At 35.7% G+C, this 23,096-nt stretch overlaps 1 protein-coding gene across 1 annotated transcript in view; it reads right to left on the bottom strand.

The window, feature by feature from the left end:
- Positions 1-11,879: 11,879 nt before the first annotated feature.
- The window catches only part of LOC123541911 (mucin-2-like), a 28,332-nt gene continuing 17,115 nt past the window's right edge, over positions 11,880-23,096 (bottom strand). Inside the window, exon 5 of the mRNA XM_053531213.1 lies at positions 11,880-14,671. Coding sequence (XP_053387188.1) covers positions 12,536-14,671 — 2,136 coding nt within the window. The 3' untranslated portion in view covers positions 11,880-12,535. The remainder of the gene's footprint in view (positions 14,672-23,096) is intronic.

Here is a 23,096-nt window from a genome sequence, read left to right as displayed (position 1 = left end):
AAAAAGGGGTCATCATGGTGAATGTATTTTATGCCTTTACAAGATAAGTACTATCCCAAATAAATACTTTTTTTTAAAATATATAGACAACCATATTTCTATATCCTTTTATGTATTGCAACCCCGTATTCAATATTTCAGCTGCATGTTTATTTTGATGTAAAATGATATGAATATCACCGAATAGAGTTTTGAAGTGTTTATTAAACAATATCTTATAAATTGTTGAAGTGAAATCAAATAGTTATAAAATTTTGGTGACTGATAAAGATTAAATCGACCGACATTATCTATTTAAAGATGGAATATATATGATTTTCTTGTTTTACCAGATCTTAAGACAATTACTTTGAGCTTATATTGAAAAGAATTGTCAACAAAGATAGGTCTTTCAACTAAATACCCCTACATACGTATTTTCTGCACAACAGAAATAAGTCAACACTGCATTCCTAAAAAAAGTTAAGTGAATCTAAATCCTATTCAACTGTTTATTCTAATATGCTTGTCTTTGTTAAACACTCTTACGCTAGAATGACGTTACGTTAACGTGCGGTGACGTCAAAGCTTTTGCTGCGACCAAGAAAGAGCGCTTCTGTGTTTTATCTACTGTGTTAGATTAAGGGCATAATAGAATCGGAATAATCTATAGCAAAAGAGTGTTTTAACACTATTTATACTCTCGGGCGGTAATACGTCGGTCATATAATTTCACTAGGGCTGCGCCCTCGTGAAATTATTACGTCCGACGTATAACCACCAATCGGGCATAAATAGTGTTAAAGCACTCTTTTGCTATAAATTATTTCTTAAATAAAACATGCGAACGAATCTTTATATGCATTACATCTCAATACCTTAGAAATCTGGTAAGTAGACTTGTTATACTGACTGAATAAATAATGTAAGAGTTTATATGAAAAACAAAACGGAAAAAAATAATATTTAGAGCAACCTTAGTCTCATAATTCTTTCTCATCTGTATATTTTGTATTTACTTTAAGACCCTAAATACTATGAAATCACGAACAAGAATGAATTCTTCCTTCGAACATTAAAAAAAAATATGACACTCAGAAGACGTTATGTTTGCAGCAAATTTCACTTAGTTACATCAAGTAAAAGTTCACTAACATTTTATCTGTCTTATTGAAACAGATTGGATAGAGTAACTAATCAGACTGAACATGAGCCACATATCATAAAGCGAACCTCTTTCATATGCAGAACTTCTGTTATATTATTCTGATTTCTTTATATCTTAGAATGTACATCCGCGTCTAATCCCCGTCTATCATTCATCAACGTAGGAAAATGACAAAAAATAGATTGGAATGCTTAAGTTGTGGTTAACTTTGTAGTGTATGCGTTTGTTTGTTATATTTCAGTTAACACTTTTAAAGAAGCATAAAATATAGCAACGTTAAATCAACAAATTGTGGGGATTTGTATTTTTTATTTTTAAAATAAATGCAGAAAAGCAAAACTTACTGTGACTCGCAATAAGGAAAATCAGCGTAATTGTTAGACATATTCCAATTTTTAGCTGCTTGTTCATTTTACAATTATCACCACGATACACTTAAGTAGTATTTCGGACATAATCTAAAACCCTTATGAAATGATTGTTATACAGTTATAAATTCTTGATTATCGGGCTATAAAATTAACGCTGTCATTGTGACCCACATTTAACACTTGCCTCTCAGTCCTAATTTATAACATTTTTATAGCAGACAATATTGAAAAAAAATGACGTTACAAACACATGAATTTACCTTCGTATTTGCGGTTAAGTAGATTTTATAGCTTCAATATGAAAAGTCACATATGCAATATTCTTTTTATCACATTTTAACTTTTCCTGTTGAAACTTCAATATTTCTTCTATCTTTATGTATCATTTTCGAAAAAATCGTACTTTCAACAGTGCGTGCATCAACAGAAAATATAAACACGTGTTGCTTGTTCTAAGATTTACAAAAGACTATTAACATTTTACAGAGAGCGGGAAATGTTACTTATGCACATATGAAGATCATTTATAAATTGTTATGTAAAAAGAAACATGATACAACACTTTGCCTTTAATATACCAAGTCAATTCGACCAAAATCGCTTTTTATCAATAAAAAATAAATAGGCGAGTCTCTGTGATTCGTACTGAAATAAGAAGATATTGATGGTATATTCTGTATATTAGTTTGAGCTCATGTGCTTTCTATGAAACTTTTACTCGAATGAGAGCACTGACAGTCACGTGACGATGGTTAATGACGTACTGTTACATTATATTTATATGATCAACCTATCAGTTAAACCATGCAATTTTAAAGCAGCATGCCTTCAGATTTGGCTAGAAAATAATCTTTCTTTCGAATTGAAGTTTGATCAGATTATGAACATTAGAATATGAATGTTTGTTTCTAACATATTTTAAAAGTTCCAAATCAAGAAAAAAAGATGACCGCGCCGGGATTCGAACCCCAGACCGCCGCGGCAATAAAGACATTTTCCCTCGTCGTAACCAATAGCGCTAAAGCTGAAGTAGTGAATAATGACTTCGAAATATAGATATTTAATTTATAATCGAGACAGTTTACCTGGAATAAAAGCGTGAAAAAGTATATTCAATTTTCATTGTAAAAAGTAGTAAAAACAGCAAATTCTCAATTGTTTCCGTAACAGAAAGTTTGTCAGTAATTAAGTATTATAGCCTTCTTAAGACATATAGCATTTATTTCAAGATATTTAAAAAGAAATAAAATATTTTTTTGTTGTTGTCGAACGATCTGGAGGCATGCCGCTTTAACATCTCAAAATAAGAAAATATGTCATTCCACAGAATAAGGTAACCACAAGCTCTACTGTATCATTTATTTTTCATCTGCTATTTCGAAAGTATATGATGTGCATATCGAAATAACGTATTCGATAGGGTAGACATGCGGCAGCTTGAAATTAAACTTAAAACATTTCAACTTGTCGTTTGTAAATTTACCGTGAAAAGTCGAAAACATGATATATTTGGCACGACAATTGTCGCTTTAAAAAGCTGTTTTACTAATGACAATATATCAATAGTGTAGCGGGTCAAGCAATCCATATTCACCCATCAAATGATCATTTTATGGATTTCATTAATTCCATTTGACTTTAGTTTCTTTCCTTTGCGGAAAAAATGCTAGCTGGACATCGCTCTGCTACCAGAAGCGCCCTTTATAGGTCACAATAAGCTAAATAGTTTTCCCTATATATTCTATATAAAACTGACCTTTTTAAAGAACTAACAAACACAGCTAAACCCATTTCAGAGAACAAATCCTTACCTCATTTTAAAGAGTTATGATAAAAGTGATATAAAATGAAGAGAAAAGTAGGGGTCATGTATCTTCTAAGAGAGATTTCTCTGGTCACATTTGCTTACTGTAAACTGACATCAAAATCACACTGCTGTGACCTGGAAGTACTACTCATACTAAAACTGAGCTTGACTTCACCAAATACAACCTGCTCTCCCATCCCATTTTTCCTACCAAAATGTCAAAAATACATCCACAATGAAATTTAAACAGAAACTAGCTTCAATTTAGACCTCTGTTGCCATGCCAAGTGGAAAATTAGTGTTCAAATACCTGGCAGCCATTACGCGACTAGATCAGATGACTCCCACGCTGGTTCCTTTAGTTTAGTTAGGCCTATAGCGCAATGTATCAGTGTGTGCATACTGTACACTGGCACCAGATCAGAAAGAAAATGCCTCCGTACGTGTTATACCCTACCCCTAGGTATTCTATAAGAACCATGGTCGTGAACGGGAAAGTGCACTAACCCGTTTCAATCGTACATTTCTCAATTTAAACGCGCAGGTCGGTGAATGGGTACCTAGTATATTGAACAAGCGATAATTTATATTCCATCGTGCACCAGTCACATTGTCTCAATATTCCATATTGCTGAGATTATCAACATATTTTATGTTTTATTCAACGTTACAGAAAAAACTTGCTTGACCTTCCCTAATGAACATCCGGTCTAGAGGTCACGGCAGTGTGCACATGTTTGGCGAAACGTAAACAAACAAAAACAGAATTTAAAAAAATCACGATTTTACACTAAAACTCGAAATGATGAATGAAATTCTTCTTGTATATGATCTTTAATTTGAAATCGTGCATTGGTCTCTATCTGTTCTGTTTCTTTTATTCATTTTGCACATTAATGCTGTATTTTCACATTTTAGCGAACACGTGTAGTAAAATGACGATTGACATACATTTTCACATCAGCCAATCAGAATGGTTTTGTAATCTAGAACGGAACTTCACCAGGGAAGTTCAAGCAAGTTTTTTGTGTAATGTTGAAATTACTACAAACTATGCGTTATTTTTCTAAGATAAGATATATTGAAAAAATGTAACTGGTACACAATGGAAGATAAATCACTACTTGTTTGATATTCATAGTACACATTTACCGCACTGCGTGTTTTAGGTATGAAATGTGCGATTGAAACGGGTTAGTATATTTTCCCGTTCACGACCATGGTTCTTATAGAATACCTAGGGGTAGGGTATAACACGTACGGAGGCATTTTCTTTCTGATCTGGCGCCAGTGATACTGTATTTAATTAAGCAACAATTTTCGTGAGGGTTTAATTTTCGCTATATTCGCAAGGCTCTTCATCTCGCGAAATTAATCCTCGCGTAAATATTCACCATTAGTATGATTCAATTCAAGTAGGATACTATATTTACAATTTCGCGAATATTAAACCTCGCGAACATACTAAAAATTTCTAATTCGCGAAACTTTAACATAGCGGAAATATGTGCTTTTACAGTAGTATGCCAGGAGCTACTGTTGCTAGCAATATGCATAAATTTTATCTGGGCAGCCTAACAATTTTCTGAATTCCCCTCGTATTAAGTTCAATGATACAAGATACTTTAAAACTGTTTTCTTACTTTTTAATACTACTATATCTCGCATTGCTTGCTGTACTGTATGAACTTTTTTCACGACACAATACAGTGACAAAACAGTTATTAGAAAATGTTAAAATCATTTAGCTTTATCAATTTATCCAAACATATTGCACCTTTATGTATACTACGATTACTTTATTACCACAACATAAAACTTTAAAAAGAGTGACTTCCAGATTTTGGCTAAAACTAATACAATCGCCTTCAACATCATTAGATTTCCTTGAAATGCGCGGGGAACACCTGAGCTGTTTTCTTTTTTCACGTACGTTGACGTCAGTTTTATCTGAATTATCCATTTTTGGGCCGTAATATGTTTATGCTTTGCCAAGGAACGCGCATATATAAAAAGGTGTTATAGTAGCACATGAGCGTGAGAATCTCTCTGTTAAGACACCCCCGAAAAGTGACAAGAACAGCAGTTTTATGCTAGAATAATCTATATCACATACACATACTTTCTATGGGACAGTGATAAAACAAGACGAATTTTTGATGCATGGCATCAAAGAAGCCGCAATTTCTTTGTTCCGTAGAAATATGGAAGCTGTCTATGAAGTAAAATGTTTAGTAGAATAAATGATTATAAAATTGCACCACGTAAAATTATGATTGGTGCACGGTGATGTTAAGATTCCGTATCATCAATACTTCAGTTTTATACGTCATGTATATAGGACAGGTGAAATATCAGACAATTATCCTTCTGCATGCCATACAACATCTTAGGAATTGTTTTACACCCAATCTAGATGACCTTGGGCAACATGTCAAGCTCAACAGGTGTCAAAAGGACTAACAGCACCAAGTTTGACCTTTGACCACTAAGTATGACTTGGAGGTAGGGGTCTCTGTAAAGAAACTTAGTTCCACCTAACTCTTTCTGTCTTAAAAAATATTTTAACCCGAGTTGTGTTTTGAACCAATGTGCACACTGGGACAGCAGCTACTAGCAACAAAAACATCATGTACCAAAATGTAAATTTATACCACTGCATCACTGAAAAGAAACAGTAACTATTATAACTGTTATGTAAAAAGATTTTTTATTCAGTTAGCAGACGTCTTGGAATGTGAAATATAACTTGATTATAATTTTTACACGGGTCGAAAATCTTCTCGATTTAAGGTTTTTGAATCATTAATACCAACTTCTACTTATTTCGACCAAAAGCATTAGTGCGGTTATTCAGGAGATTATCTTCAATTGAATATTAAGGATTTACATCTCTATAATTTGTCATACACGCAGAGTTAAAAATTGCCATTAACAATCTGATAAATTGGTGCCTATTTTGCAAGTCACACACATACTCCTTTCATTCCCACACAAAGAAAATTATTCTTGTTATTTGTAAAACATGTATCCCTTTTCTAAATCTGAATCCAAATTGTTAAAATATTCATTCTGCCTACGGCCAACTTTAACTCAACACCATTCAATATCTGTTAAATTATTTGGTTGCGTTTTATGTTTCCAAAGACACTTTTATATGTTAATATATCAACTGTCTCGACATATGTGTTCAGTCTCCACATACATGGTTTCTACGTTTTTGATAATTCCGTTCCCTTTTATGTAGCGAGTATGCTAGTTAATATTTCGCTTGTTAACGCTTACAAAGTATGTTCTGTACATATTAGATAGCAGGGTACACTTAGATTCGAAAATTTTGGGCACGGCCAGGCTTACATGTAGCGAGTCGCAATACTGCACCTCCCTAATGAGCAGAATCAGGGTGGCCATTTTATAAACTTCATGCATGTTTTGTGCTTTTAAATAATGGCAAGATCAGGACTCTCATAACAAGAATACAGAAAGTTATCAAAACGAAAGTTTTACACCATCCATTAAAATTAGCATGCCAAAATCATCAATTTTGCACTTTTTGAACAGCCTGCAATGATCCCGCTGCAGGAACAATGCCCAATTTTATTGCTTTTCTCAATTTAATAGTCCCGACTGAACTACAGGATATAAACGGAATGGGGGTCCATCCAGCTCGTTTTTTCACAAAATAGCGAAAATGTTCCCGAGTATCAGTCAACAAGCACGGGACCCTTCCGTGATTTGAATTTCCCGCGCCAAGGTGACTCATCGATTCATACAAAGCTAGCAGCAGGTAGTTTTACAACTGACGTCAGAATTTTACATGTATCGGCTGTTTAAATTTTCTAAAGCATTAACAATCATTATCCCTCACCTTAATTTACAGACATCCAAAATCACGAAGTTCTACTATGACAAATATTGACGGGGGTCAAAATTTGAAGTGTACCCTGCTACTTAAGATTTTTCAGATAATGAAAAAAAGAGGGGTTTACTAGTTCTGAATTTTTATATATCTTTCGCAAATTAAACCAAATAAAGATGTTTCCAATAGCATGAAAAGAAGTCTGTATGTAAGCGTCTAAACTTGCCCACCCCTAACGTACAAATTTAGCCAAAATTTACAAATTGTCGCTTCGAGACAAAGAACGTACAATACTTCCGTTTTTATCATTTTTTGGCATAATTTAACGTATTTTGTCATTAGGAATGATATAAGGGAAATTTTGCATCATTTTGCGAAAATAAAATGTCTCCACCCCATATTTTCATGGGGTCTCCACCGTCCGAACATCCCCCTGATTGACGAAATGCACAGCTGGTGGGCTAGATATGCGCTATGTGGGTTAATAATGATAAAAATGATGTTTTCACTGTACCAGAACCCTGTTAATGGTGCTAGAATCTAAAACAATCGTGTGGGTGTATATTGACTTTTATGCTTTTATGTGTCCCCACCGTAACATTTTTTAGCTGCTGTGCCGTCAGGTCGCGTTTTAAGTCCCCAGAAAGTTTAGAATATCGAAGAAGAGGTTCTAAACTATTTGAAACCGCACAAATTTAAGAGCTTTTTCGAAATTTAATTCTGGCAGGTTTCCCTTAAGGTAGCAAGGTACGCTTAGATTCGAAAATTTTGGGCACGGCCAGGCTTACATGTAGCGAGTCGCAATATTGCATTTCCCTACTGAACTCCAGGATATAAACGGAATGGGGCCCCATCCAGCTCGTTTTTTTCACAAAATAGCGAAAATGTTCCCGAGTATCAATCAACAAACACGGAACCCTTCCGTGATTTGAATTTCCCGCGCCAAGGTGACTCGTCGATTCATACAAAGCTAGCAGCAGGTAGTTTTACAACCGACATCAGAATTTTACATGTATCGGCTGTTTAAATTTTCTAAAGAATTAATTATCACAATAGCCGTTTAATTAACTTTAAGAAGGAAACTACATTGTATTTATTTCTTTAAGCATAATAGATGTAATTTATTCGTTAAATTCTTCTGGAAGCCTTTTGAAATTATAACTTTGACTTATCATTTCAACATTTTCATATTCGTCATTAAGATCAGGAAGCTGTAACATTATTTGAGCATAATCAACCTCTTTGATAAAGCTGGTATATTTATAAAGGGAAGGGAAACAAGTCTTGCAATATGATTGAGAGATACTATTTCTAATTGCCGCAAAAATGTGAGACAAGGATACTTTACGAAAAGGTCATTTATATGATTGTTGTAATTGAACAAGTACTATCATATAAATCTATCTAAATACAACAAAGTTGCTAAAATAAGTAAGTAATAAGAAATATTGAAGAAGAAAAGGTGCTTGCTTTGTGAAATTCCGTCACTAACAATATTTGCAGCAAAGAAATCTCTGTCTGAATTTTTTAAGAAGGAAAAAAAAACATATATATATGGGGATTTGTTTTTTTTTGGAAATGAACCTCAAAAAAAGTTTTCCTGAAAAAAAAGAAAAAACAACAAAGCTACTGACCAAAAAAAATGAATTAGGAAGATAAAACATAAAAAGGGCACCTTTCCCTGCTATCGCCAATTATAAACACTTTTTTTCCACAAGATGTAATTCGGTAGCCTAGTGGTAAAGCGTCCGCTTCGAGTGCGGGAGGTCGTGGGCCGCGTCATACCAAAGACGTAAAAAAAATGGTACTAGCAGCTTCTTCGCTTGCATGGCGCTCAGCATTAAGGGGATAGTGCTATGTCAGCCCGGTGTCAGTATAATGTGACTGGGTGGGGTATCATGCCACGTGTCTACGGCGTGATATTCCAGTGAGGCAGCACTATAAAGTTGGGCTTTGTGCTCACTGCTACAAGTAGACACCGTCGTTTATATGACTGAAAAATTGTTGAAAAAGACGTTAAACCCGAACACACACACACACGCACACACGCACACACACACACACACACACATGTAATTCGACAAAACATAAATAACATCAATAACATCATAGTATTTACAACAGATGCTTTAATTAAAGTAAGTTTCTCATACTGCAGTATTCATTTTGTTCAGGTATGATAGAGGTAAAGGTCATTTCCATGGGAAAATAATTTAAATATCTTAAGAAATACTCGCTTGTATATTTATTTAAATTATTTCAACTTAGAAATGCTGATGTGAACAACTCTGTATGCAAGTAAGCGTTTCAACTAATTCAACATCAATAATTATTTTTGGAAACATATATAGCAATAACCATTATGAATTGTTTTACTCGATAAATGAGCCGCACCATGAGAAAACAAACATAGTGCATTAGCGACCAGAATGGTCAGGCTCCATGTTATTCGGTCTCAAAGCCTATTGCAATTAGAGAAACTGTTAGCGAACAGCATGGATCCTGACTAAGCTGAGCTGATGCGGTCGCAAATGCATTATGTTGGTTTTCTCATGATGCGGCTCAAATTAACTTTATTTCTAATAAGCACTAATCACGCATTATTATCTAGAATTCATTTATAAGCTACATTAAATAAGAGCAATATGATTAATTAGTTAATTATTGATTACTAGTTCTAAATGATAGTACATGTACAGCATCATATTCTTCATTTTTATGTGAATAATAATTCATGTCTGTAGTCATACCCCACCCGCTTTGTTGACACAGCTTAGTTACATCTTACTGCTAGTCACTACAGTATTCCTATGATATGAAAACAAGTAAAAAGTAACAAAAACCGTAACATTTATTCCGGATATCATTTATATACTTATAATGTATAAATTAATACAAATTAATACATCGTTCATTGATTTTTATATTGACCATAAGTGAATATCTCTGCACTCAATTTTCACAGTTTTCATTTATTTGAACTAATTATTCATTGTTTATTAGAGCTGTATAAATATTTAATAATTGTGGTTTTCACAGCTAGCTCTACAGACACATGCCACGGTATATGGCTGTTGAATGGCACGCAAGGACATTCAGTATTGCATGTATCCTTGCACACACAGACAACATCGCTGAGAAGCTCAGGAGCCGCAGTTGTTTGTGTCATCATACATGGACTAACTAGCATGAATCTCTACAGTCTTTTTTAGCAAATCCATATCAAATACAAACCCATATCAAGGACAAAGTCCTAACCTAGATTGTTCAGGAGCTCTTTGCAACGCTTAACAATAATATATACTGTGTCATTGTAATTTGGCTGATGAACGGGAAAATATACTAACCCATTTCAATCGCGCATTTCATACCTACATTGTAAAACGCCCAGTTCGGTAAATGTGTACTATGGATATTGAACAGGTGGTACTTTATCTTCTACTGTGTACCGGTCACATTTCTTCATTTTTTTTCTCATCTCAGAGAAACAACGTGTTGTTTATAGTTTGTTCAACGTTACACAAAAAACTTCGTTGAACTTCCCAAGTGAAGTTCCGGTCTAGATTACAAAACCATTCTGATTGGCTGATGTGAAAATGTCGAGCCAGTATGGAACAGCGGTTACTCAAAGCACAACGTTGACCTATATGGTATATTGAATATGGTGCTATTTCAATAACTTTATAAAGTTTAATAGAAAATAAGAATTCAGATGTGTTCTTCTTCAATCGGTGAATGTGCTTGTTTCTGTATAAAATCAAAGCCAGAACAGGGTTTTACTGATGTGAACAAGAGTTGATAACAACTGCTCAAATACGGCGAGAAAAACAAACAAATAAAACAAATATATATATAGACTACAAAAGACACTGAAATTTTTCTCAGTCCGTGGTCAGATATTGCATAATAATGTCATTGAATTATTTTCCTAAAAACGAAAGAAAAAGGTAAAGAAAAATGTAAAAAAATGAAATACTGGGATTGAATTCACGACCGTACCACTGGCACCAGACCAGAAAGAAAATGCCTCTGTACATGTTATACCCTACACTTAGGTATTCTATAAGAACCACGGTCATGAACGGGAAAATATACTAACCCATTTCAATCGCGCATTTCATACCTACATTGTAAAACGCGCAGTTCGGTAAATGTGTACTATGGATATTGAACAAGTTTAACTACACGTGTACGCTAATATGTGTATATGCAGCATAAATGTGCAATATGAATTAAATTAACAGTATAGATGTATACCAATGTATGACTTCAAATTCAAAATCATCATTTCGAGTTTTATTGCAAAACAGTGAATATTTGCAAATAATTAGCACATTCTGGTTTTGTTTCTTTAAATTTCGCCTAACATGTGCACACTAATGTGACCTCTAGGCCGGATGTTCATTAGGAAAAAGCACGCAAGTTTTTTCTTTAACGTTAACGAAAGCATAGAATATGTGGAGTATTTTTGCAATATGAAATTTTGAGACAGTGTGACTAGTGCACGATGAAAGATAAATTACCGCTTGTTCAATATGCTGGGTACCCATTCACCGAAATGCGCGTTTTAGGTGAGAAATGTACGATTGAAATGGGTTAGTGCACTTTCCCGTTCATGAACGTGGTTCTTATAGAATACCTAGGGGTTGGGTATAATATGTTCAGAAGCATTTTCTTTCTGGTCTAGTGCCAGTGGACCGTAAGTATGGAAAGCTAACGCATATTTACTTATTTAGACAGGTGCTATAACCGACTGAGCTACAGAGCCAGTTAGCTAAATGATCGGTTTTTTAAAGTTTTTATCCATCAACTCTCCGGAATACTATAGACGGCGCAATAATTATTAATATCTATAATAATAACTGTTCAATTTGATGCAGTTGTATTCACAGCATATGATTCAACGTAATACAAACTTGGCTCGGTTTGTTTCATTTTGATTTCTACAAAGGAAATCAATTTACAATACGGATGTTTTTCTGCCTGTTCATTTTTAATTGTGAAATTCAAGCCGATTTTTACAGAATTAATATAGGTATGTAGTAAAAATGGTTATTTAATTGGATCATAGATAATTTTGATTGACATGTGGCGGCTGGTCAATTCAAAGATAGCGGTTGTTAAAACAAATGACCTCACCAGTTCAAATAACGTCAACAAGCTGGTTTGTACTTTCTCAAAATTACCTAAGTGTATCAGAGGAAAATTTATATATTGTAATTCAATTTCTAATCAAGAACGAGAAAATACACAATATTTCAGCATCCGAAAGCCACTAGACTGTGTATGAGCTCTCTGATTTTGGGTTTGAACTTCAATATATCATGTATATGCTAATGCATGGAGAGAGGTTATTTACCAACCATTTCAAAACTTCCAGATGGTGAGAGTGTTTTGGTTGGTACATCTGTCCCTTTTGTTTCAGTTTTGACAAGGTTAGAAGCAGTTGTTGTTGTCGAAGTTGGTGCAGGAGTTGTTGCTGTCGTCGTTGTTGGTGCAGGAGTTGTTGTTGTCGTCGTAGATGGTGCAGGAGTTGTTGTTAATGATTTGGTTGGTGCATCTGTCCCTTTAGTTTCAGTTTTGACTACGTTTGAAGCTGTTGTTGTTGTCGAAGTTGATGCAGGAGCTGTTGTTATCGTAGTAGTTGGTGCAGGAGTTGTTGTTGTCATCGTAGATGGTGCAGGAGTTGTTGTTGTCGTCGTAGATGTTGCATGAGTTGTTGTTAATGATTTGGTTGGTGAATCTGTCCCTTTAGTTTCAGTTTTGACTACGTTTGAAGCAGTTGTTGTTGTCGAAGTTGGTGCAGCAGTTGTTGTTGTCGTCGTAGTTGGTGCAAGAGTTGTTGTCGACGTAGATGGTGCAGGAGTTGTTGTTGTCGTCATAGATGGTGAATGTGGTGTTGTTAATGATTTGGTTGGTGAATCTGTCTCTTTAGTTTCAATTTTGACTACGTTTGAAGCAGTTGTTGTTGTCAAAGTTGGTGCAGGAGTTGTTATTGTCGTCGTAGTTGGTGCAAGAGTTGTTGTAGTCGTAGATGGTGCAGGCGTTGCCGTTGTCGTAGATGGTACAGGAGTTGTTGTTAATGATTTGGTTGGTGCATCTGTCCCTTTAGTTTCAGTTTTTACTACGTTTGAAGCAGTTGTTGTTGTCGAAGTTGGCGCAGGAGTTGTTGTTGTCGTCGTAGTTGATGCAGGAGTTGTTGTTGTCGTAGTTGGTGCAGGAGTAGTTGTTGTCGTCGTAATAGGTGCAGGAGTAGTTGTCGTCATAGTTGGTGCAGGAGTAGTTGTTGTCGTAGTTGGTGCATGAGTTGTTGTTGTCGTCGTAGATGGAGCATGAGTTGTTGTTGTCGTCGTAGTTGATGCAGGAGTTGTTGTTGTCGTAGTAGGTGCAGGAGTAGTTGTTGTCGTCGTAGTAGGTGCAGGAGTAGTTGTTGTCGTAGTTGGTGCAGGAGTAGTTGTTGTCGTAGTTGGTGCAGGAGTTGTTGTTGTCGTCGTAGTTGGCGCAGGAGTTGTTGTTGTCGTAGTTGGTGCAGGAGTAGTTGTTGTCGTAGTAGGTGCAGGAGTAATTGTTGTCGTAATTGGTGCAGGAGTAGTTGTTGTCGTAGTTGGTGCAGGAGTTGTTGTTGTCGTCGTAGACGGAGCATGAGTGGTTGTTGTCGTCGTACTCGATGCAGGAGTTGTTGTTGTCGTCGTAGTAGGTACAGGAGTAGTTGTTATCGTAGTTGGTGTAGGAGTAGCTGTTGTCGTAGTTGGTGCAGGAGTTGTTATTGTCGTCGTAGACGGAGCATGAGTGGTTGTTGTCGTCGTACTCGATGCAGGAGTTGTTGTTGTCGTCGTAGTAGGTACAGGAGTAGTTGTTATCGTAGTTGGTGTAGGAGTAGCTGTCGTCGTAGTAGGTGCAGGAGTTGTTGTTGTCGTAGTTGGTGCAGGAGTAGTTGTTGTCGTTGTAGGTGCAGGAGTAGTTGTTGTCGTAGTTGGTGCAGGAGTAGTTGTTGTCCTTGTAGGTGCAGGAGTAGTTGTTGTCGTAGTTGGTGCAGGAGTTGTTGTTGTCGTAGTTGGTGCAGGAGTAGTTGTTGTCGTTGTAGGTGCAGGAGTAGTTGTTGTCGTAGTTGGTGCAGGAGTAGTTGTTGTCGTTGTAGGTGCAGGAGTAGTTGTTGTCGTAGTAGGTGCAGGAGTTGTTGTTGTCGTCGTAGATGGAGCATGAGTTGTTGTTGTCATCGTAGACGAAGCAGGAGTAGTTGTTGGTGCATCTGTCCCTTTTGTTTCAGTTTTGACTACGTTTGAAGCAGTTGTTGTTGTCGTAGTTGGTGCAGGAGTTGTTGTCGTCGTCGTAGTTGGTGCAGGAGTAGTTGTCGTCGTCGTAGTTGGTGCAGTAGTCGATGTTGTCGTAGTTGGTGCAGGAGTGGTTATAGTCGTAGTTGATGATGGAGATGTTGATGTTACAGATACCACAGGTGATGTTGACGTTGTTTTCACTTTCCAACTTGCCTGAAAGATAACATTTGATAGACAAGGAAAATTCCTATGAACTTACATTATGAATTCATACTTAAGGGACAATTTAGCTTTGTGTTCCAAAAAAAAAAAAATCTAACATCATAAAGCATCTGTTACATTTAAGCTTTTACCCTGCTAAATTTATTTCTAAAATGGACTGGTCCATTATTCAATTTGGGTAGTACCACTTATTATTCAAAGGGGTGTTCACTGAAAAATTACTGACAGAATAGCGAACAGTGCAGACCATGATCAGCCTGCACGGATTTCGTATCATTTTTTTTAAGGTAGATCTTGGAATAAAAACAACACTGCCCATATAAGTACTGATGTGCAATGAAGAAAAACGTATTCTTCCAAAAATTCCGAAGTCAGACGCTTTGTGCACGTGCCGGAAGGACACATTTTTAATTCGATAGTATATATCTCATTGGGTTAATCGCATGTTACCTTAGAGGGATCGATCCCGATTTTTGTCGCTTCGCTATATTAAAAAGGGATCACTTGGTGATTCCACTGCATTTCTGTGTTTTTCTGAGGAGGGTCTCAGTTATATGCCAAACGTAAGTGGTCAATAAAATTAATCAATTATAGAGTTTGTTAGTGACCCTCCACGAAAACAAAGCCTGCCCGCTTAGCTCAGTAGGTAGAGCGTTGGTCTACGGATCGCGGGGTCACGGGTTCAATCCCAGGGCAGGGCTAATGTTCTCCGTGACGATTTGTTAAAAGACATTGTGTCTGAAATTATTCGTCCTCCGCCTCTGATAATTCATGTGGGGAAGTTGGCAGTTGCTTGCGGAGAACAAGTTTGTACTGGTACAGAAGTCAGGAACACTGGTTAGGTTAACTGCCCGTCGTTACATGACTGAAATACTGTTGAAAAAATGGCGTTAAACCCAAAAGAAAGAAACAAACAGATCCGCGAAAACATGTGGGGTTAGTTTGATAGGGTGGGCCGGCGGTCTAGTGGTTACACGCTTGACTGTCAATCCAGAGGTCCGGGGTTCGAATCCCGGTCCAGGCACTGGAAATTTCTGAGATGCTCTTGTGTGTCTCCCACCTAACTAGAGGCCTGTAGTGGTTCTTCCCAGGAAAGACGGCTTCGCGTGTATCGGTGCTTTACACCGGGCACGTTAAAGAACCAGACTGTCTATTCGCAAAGAGCTAGGCTAAGTTAACCGGACACGTCTGTATCTAAAATGTTCTCTCTGTCTGTTCTGGGGGCTTTGTCTCACTCTGTTCCTCTGGTCAGATCGCTCTGTGTCTGTACTAGTAGAGGATGAATTTCGCGCCCGGTGTGGCTGCGTTTGTGATATGTAAAGCGCCTTTGAACGTGTTTATCATGAAAAGGGCGCTATATAAATCTAGTATAATAATAATAATAATAATAATAACGCCTCGCCACCCACGTATCATACTGATCCAACATATTTCTATGCAGGGTCACTAACAAACCCAATAATTAATAGAGAACTGTATGTTTGATAACTATAAAGTAAACCATTCTGTTAACTCTTAGAGGACTGTTCGCTCTACTCTGATATCTCATAGCTGATAAAGTACCACGTGACTCAACGTGACAGAAGAAACCATTCTGGCCGATGTAATCAACACAAAGGTATTGGAGGTATTTATAGTGACTTTGGACATTCATAAATGGTTTTAATAATTTTTGTGGCCCCTTCTTGATTTTTCTTAACATGGATTTGCTTCAGAAATCCGAATTCGATTAAATGTTCGAGTTTACGACCTTTAAAAGAAAAGCATGTTGGACGTGCTAAATCGAAAACAGCATTACTATCTGACCCATAAAATACTCTATTATGCTGAAGAAATGTCTTACCTATCTGTAATTAAGATTTTGAAATTACATTACAACGATAAAAATCAAAACGTTTTATATTTCGACTTTGTTTTTTAAAATCTAGAGCCCGGCGTGTTGAGATTCAGCTGTCAACGTAACCAGTTAGGAGAGATTCTGCCAACTCACGTGAAATGCAATACAATTAATCTGTCTGTAATGGACGACCTTTCCACAGATATTAGTAAATTGTGTCTCGTAGTATTTGAAATAATTCCCCATAAAGTTGTATTTTGTTAAGGTAATATTTTTTAAAAAATCAAATGGCTGTTATGTAACAAAGCGACATAACTGCGGCCATGATTGAAACACTGCAATTTGAACACATAGGAATTGATCAGACTTTTGATCAAGGCAGGTCATTATTGAAACTTTGCACTGGAATTGAACACAGCGGACCTAAGACATGTCGTAGTTGTCAACCCTGAACCTCCAAGACAAAAATAATGTGCTTAACCTGCAGTCATAAAATCATAAAAAAGTGAAGCCTGTATAATTAACTACTACAGTATGGTTTGAAAAGGCTGTATTGATACCTCTAGAACCTCTAGTTACCCTTACTGAGCGTTCCGAAGCGATTCTCCTAATTGAACTTGCTTCTCCGTACCGATTTATATGCTATGTATTGTGTCTTGAATGTTTGTCTTATAGAATATTGCATATCACAATGCGTGTGGTGTTGAATATTGCAAATCGCAGTCAATAAGAATATTCAACTTTAGTGTCAAAACTTAATATAAAAAGAAGAACAAAAACAGTCGGCGAATAGTGGCTTTGCACTTCGTTTCATATCAGTATGGGTTATTTTTTACAGATTTGTTTAAAAAATACTTTTATTAACACCCAATTTGCAAAAAGACGGCATTCAGCCACCAAATAAATCAGAAATGAGTTACTGTTTGCCACTAATATTGGTAGGAAATTTAAAAGTCGTTGCATCGTTTACTTCTTTTGTTTAGTTGAAAAATAAATCGAGAAAAATATCATGTTGAAACATAAGAGGGGCAATCACGCTACATAATAACAGACAGATTTTGATTGTGCCTGCTCGTGAGAGGTAATAAATATGCAACACCCCTCACGACCCCTTTTCATCTATTTCCCCAATCGGTCAATTTTACACTTTTTGCCCGTTAATTTTAAAGAAGAAGTTGACAATTTGTTTCACATCTTAAAAATTCGGTTGATATATAATTTAGAATTTCTATTAACTGGAGATGTTTGTAAACAGTGATGTTTGGGATCTACTCAAAACTTTAGCAATGCAGTATTAAGTTCAACATGTGCTCGTAGAAGTTTAATATCTTCACATTTCTTTAATGCTTGTGCATTTAATATTAGTAAGATAATTATTAAACATGTTAGTCTAGATTACAAGTACAAACAGTGTTCGCGAACAGTCAGTGAGTATACAGAGCGCTCAACACCGCAAGTATCTATGAACTAATTTTATAACGATAACTTGCCGGTCAATAGAGTTATTAGATGATATTGCCTAAAGCTAGAATCACACTGCCCCGGATGGGCTTGTGGATGAGTTCCGGAACCCCATCCCCGGATTACTCCGGATGTGTAAGGAAAAATAGGTTTGGCGAATTTGTTACGTTATAAATCTCGAAAACAATCGTTACAAAATCTTAATTAACCTTATAAGAACTGGAATAAAACCGTAATAGCTCGCATTTTTTCATCACAGTGATTGTCTTCAGGACTGTTACGATCTTTTCAGAACTATTACGGATTTATTACGGATTCCTTATGGATATATTACCCGTGGCAAAATTTTGAACATGTTGAAACTTTGCACCCTTGTCCCCGGATGCTCCGGATGTCCCGGATGCCCCCGATTTATGAACGGATACACCGGATGATTTACGAATGAGTAAGGAGTTCTACGGATGCGTTACGGGTGCTATCCGGAACTCATCCGCAAGCCCATCCTGGGCAGTGTGATTGCAGCATTACTAGCTCCAAAAACGTTTGAAAATAAATTACTGCAAATGAAGGCACCGCGCTGTCGCAATAAACTAACTTGCCTACAGGGAACAAGTGGCGACAGTTCTAAGCAAACTTGTAGCTTCCCAAAACAATCTGAATTAACAGCATTTGTCAAATCTGAATAACTATTACATTCCCATGGATATACATTTGACATTTCAATTACTTTAATAGAAACGACTTTAGTTACCTACATTAAAATACAGTATATTTTATTTGCCGACTCGGCTCTAGTATATAACTTAATAATTCACGTTTGTAGCATTTCTATATGCCTTTTTTCTTTGGTAATGTTTTGTTTCGTTTTTGGTTCAAATACGAAAAAATACACAGACGTAACAGCATATGATATTAGGGTCAAAATATACATTATAAGCCCATTTTGCGCAGGGTGTATTTTGGTTCATAAGACGAAAGGATTTTCGTTCGAGTTTGAACAATCTTTTTCTCGATGAGAAAATCTTGCGCGTGTAATGAAATCTATAAAGTGTCATTAAGTATTTCTTTAATTACTAGCAATATATATTCGTAATGGCGGGCAATTGTCTCTTATCGTCTTTGCTGAAAAAATTCTGCATAGGTGGTAGAAAAAGATCAACAATCTTTCGTTTCCGGGGGCCAAAATGTTCTTTAAGAAAAATTGCAACTTACGTTTGAACAATGATCGAATACTTGCAGATCATCATTTTGAATTTTAAAATATCATGAAACTTACACTTACGACGGCATTTTTATCTTTTATATTAATCGAATAATACTGCTAAGTTATTAATATTCGTTGAGGATTTTTCTTCGTGGATTTTACGGCTACATTAACCCAAACAAGAAATGTCTTTAAAAAGACAAACGGCGTAGAGGTAATAATGTTTGGCGCATGAAAAATTCAGAAATAAACAGACTGAACAGACAGAAAAGATTTTGATATGCATAAACGAACACATTATTCATTCGCAAATATTTCAAATAAGCAGCAAATTTAAATGATTCTGAAATAATTTCGTGTTGGGTCAGAATCCCCCATAAGTAACCCACTAGCACAATATGTCGACCAGTGTACAATTAGTTGGACTGGAAAAGGCTAAAGCAGTGAATAAAACGCTAGCTTTTAAATCACTAGTAGTGACCCTCATAACTCTAATTACTTGATCAAGTTCTCAGTTTTAAAAAAACTTATATCAAAAAATCGAACATTTGCAGATTGGGATACCTTCAATAAATGTTGAAATCTTTTTAACTTGGGTAAAGTAATAGGTAGATACTTACATAATATATGATGGAATAGTGATTTTTAAATTTAATCTGCACATTGTTGTTGTTTGCATAGTCATTATTTTCATGAAATTAAAAACATTTCAGCTGACCTACTGGCCTCCATTGGTGTTGTTATTGTTTTGTCTGCACTTGCCAGAGCGAGGCTCCAGTGGGGAAAGACCCCTGGTGTCAAATTATGTAGGGAATAACTCACTTTCGTGAAATAATAACAAAGAATTGTTAAATTTTCTGTTTTATTTTCACAAAGAACATGAATTTGCCGTGTGTGCGAAACCGTGTACAGTCCGACACCGGGTACACTGACTCTACAGTTAGAACCAGCCACAACTCATTCATCCATAAGCGAGGTACGCAACGGGGAAAGAAGTTTACTTTCGATTTCTCTAGTGGTGATAAATAACTAAAAACTTTAAATTAGAATATATCATTTCAGTTTCGGGTAACAAAACTACTAAATATGTTCCATTTAATATGTGCCTTCTGATAATCAATGTCATTTAAGACTTAATAAATGGTTTATCTTCCCAGCGCGCACCTGTTCCGTGTCCTGATTACTACAGAATCTAGGTCAAAATCCATGTTATTCAGCTAACGCCGAAAAAATAAATCCTACAAACACATAAAATTCCTATATATTTCATTTTAAAAAGATTGAGTTCAAGAACTTCTATCTAAAATAAATATCCTTATTGGAAAAAAACGCAAGAAAACACGAAACCTTTTACCTACGAAACCGGAAATTTAAGGAAAGATTAACGAAATTCTGCCAATTATGGTGCCGCCGAGAGAACCGAGACAATGCTTTGATCCTAAGTTCAACTGTTATTGTTACGGCCGTAATAGATATCTGTGGAATTTCTAACTTCGCATAATACATATTACGATCTTTACGATATCTATATAAACAGATTGTCGCTTAATTAGTTAATTAGTTAATGAAAACCGTTTGAAAGACAACTCTTCTGATGCGGAAAAGATTGCAGGAGGGATTGACAGTTTTGTATTAATATTTTCATCTATAATTAGCTTTCTTAATAGCTTTCAAAAGTAATCCTTATCATTTCATCAGTGCATTTTAACCTGAAAAAGAAAGGACCTGATGTTGGCGAGGTTTCTATTTCATTAGCTGTCAGATCTTGTTGAGTATCAGATATATATATATATGTTATTGATGTGACGTCTGACAATGTGTCAGGAATATCTTAAATGGTATGAAAAAATATCATTTAACGATATCAATGTTGGACAATATGAGAATTCTGAAGTATTTACCTGAAACATTTTAGTAAGAGCGATAACCTTGGGTTTTAATACCTTAATAATCGAAGACACATTTCCTAAGAACCGGGAAGAAACTTTCCAATTAAGTTTTTTTTAGCGTTCGCAGGAGTTTATCCTTGTAAAAGAACGTCCAATATCCGTTACGTATGATCGTCTTAGCTCGCTGTGATAGGCACCCCGCTTTGTGGTGAAAGCAATATGATGTTGTGCGGTAATATAATATGGTCGTACAGTAAGCCTTTCGTCATGGCTCGCTTAATTCAGGGTAGGAATAAAATATTTATATAGACTTTGGAAATATTGGTATTCAGATATTTAACAGTGTTTTGATTTTCTTTTTACATTTGAAATGAATGGCTGTCTTATGCATGTCCACTTTATGTTACCAAATTTCAATGCCAGCGTTAGTGTCTAATAAGATATACTGGTTATATATTGATATTTTCCCATGAGTGGGGTGCATGTTTTCTTTTACTTATTACGCTTACAAAGACGACACTCCCATAATGACTCGACATCAGTTAGATCCAGTTTTGAAACTACCCAAACACCCTTTCGTATTTCATTGTTCGTTTTCTTTCCCCATTCATGCAGTGATGCAGAAAGTGTGTTACCTGAATTTTCTTGAATCGCATGTAAGGTAAAACCTTTTTATTCCCGATGTTTAACAAGAGAGTGACAGATTGATCGACATGTATTGCTTTTAGTAATTAAAATCAGTGCTTTGTTAGCTTTGGAACTTCTAATGCAGTTGAATGGAAATTGTAAATGTAAAAATTATTTGCATGTTCAGTTTTGCTTGGTCGGAGAAGATTGTAGTAAAGTATGTATAGTATTAGTAGTCCGATCGATTCGTAACAGAAAATGCCAAAATACTTCAGAAAATGGGAAAAGCACCAAATTTGGCACAGCTTTTTATTAAAGAATAAAAAACATTTTTTTCATGGGACCCATTTGATATCTGTCAAGATGGCCGATACGGCGGCCATTTTCCAAAATGGCCACCAAAACTCAATGTTTATCGGACAAGATTCTAATGAAAGGTTATTATATTTACATTCATCCCCAAAATGCACCAAAATATAAATGTATATGATAAAATAAATCTTAAATTTGAATCAAAAGCAAAAAATAACAAATTAAATGTTGTTAATTTCTTTCTGTTTCCATGGTAACGGTTAAAACCAAGCCTTTAAAACTCAGTTTAATATAATATTGTCATAGCGAAACCATTTTTTTTTTCATATTTTAAAGATTTTGTATTTTACTATATGCAATTTATATCAATATATTACTTGTATTCCCTCCACAACAGCATATTAAAACATTGTTGTTATTCCCCCACCAGTGTTTAGCAAGAGGGGGCTTATGGGTTGCCCCCATATGCCTGTCAATACGTTAGCCATGCGAAGTGGGATACTGCAATAACTTTGAAACTACAACAGATTTTTTCATGATACTTGATACATAGACAGATAGTGGAGAATGCCTGCGTCATTTAAATTTGTTCCTATGACAACAAATGTTGTTGCTATGGCAACAAATAGTCCACGAATATGACAAAAAGCATCATCCTGCATTTCTTTAATACTAAGAGAGATCGTTTTTTGAAAAATTGTACACAGATAGGAGGAAAAATTGAAAACATGCTTGTTATTTTATTTTCTCCTTTTGTAATCTTTTCATCCGTCTGTATGTCCGTCCATCATTCGCAAATGGTGGATTCTTCAATAATTTCAAAAGTACAAATTCTAAAGACTAGTTTATAGATGGTAGGTAATATGGAGAATGTGAAGGTCTATTAACTTAGTTCTATGTAAAATTGTAGTTCCTATGACACCAAATACCGGTACGACAACTACCCCTTCGGTTTGGGACTTAGAATGCAATAATAGATTATAGGGACGGGCTAGTAGGATCATATAAAACAATGTTCATAATAATGCACCCGCTGTCACAGCATCTGCATAATAAATTGATCACATAATTCTTGACTATAATGCT

This window comes from Mercenaria mercenaria, chromosome 19 (genome assembly GCF_021730395.1).
Source record: "Mercenaria mercenaria strain notata chromosome 19, MADL_Memer_1, whole genome shotgun sequence".
Lineage (NCBI taxonomy): Eukaryota > Metazoa > Mollusca > Bivalvia > Venerida > Veneridae > Mercenaria > Mercenaria mercenaria.
Note: the sequence above shows the minus strand (reverse complement) of the source record. Positions and strands in the feature narration are given on the sequence as shown.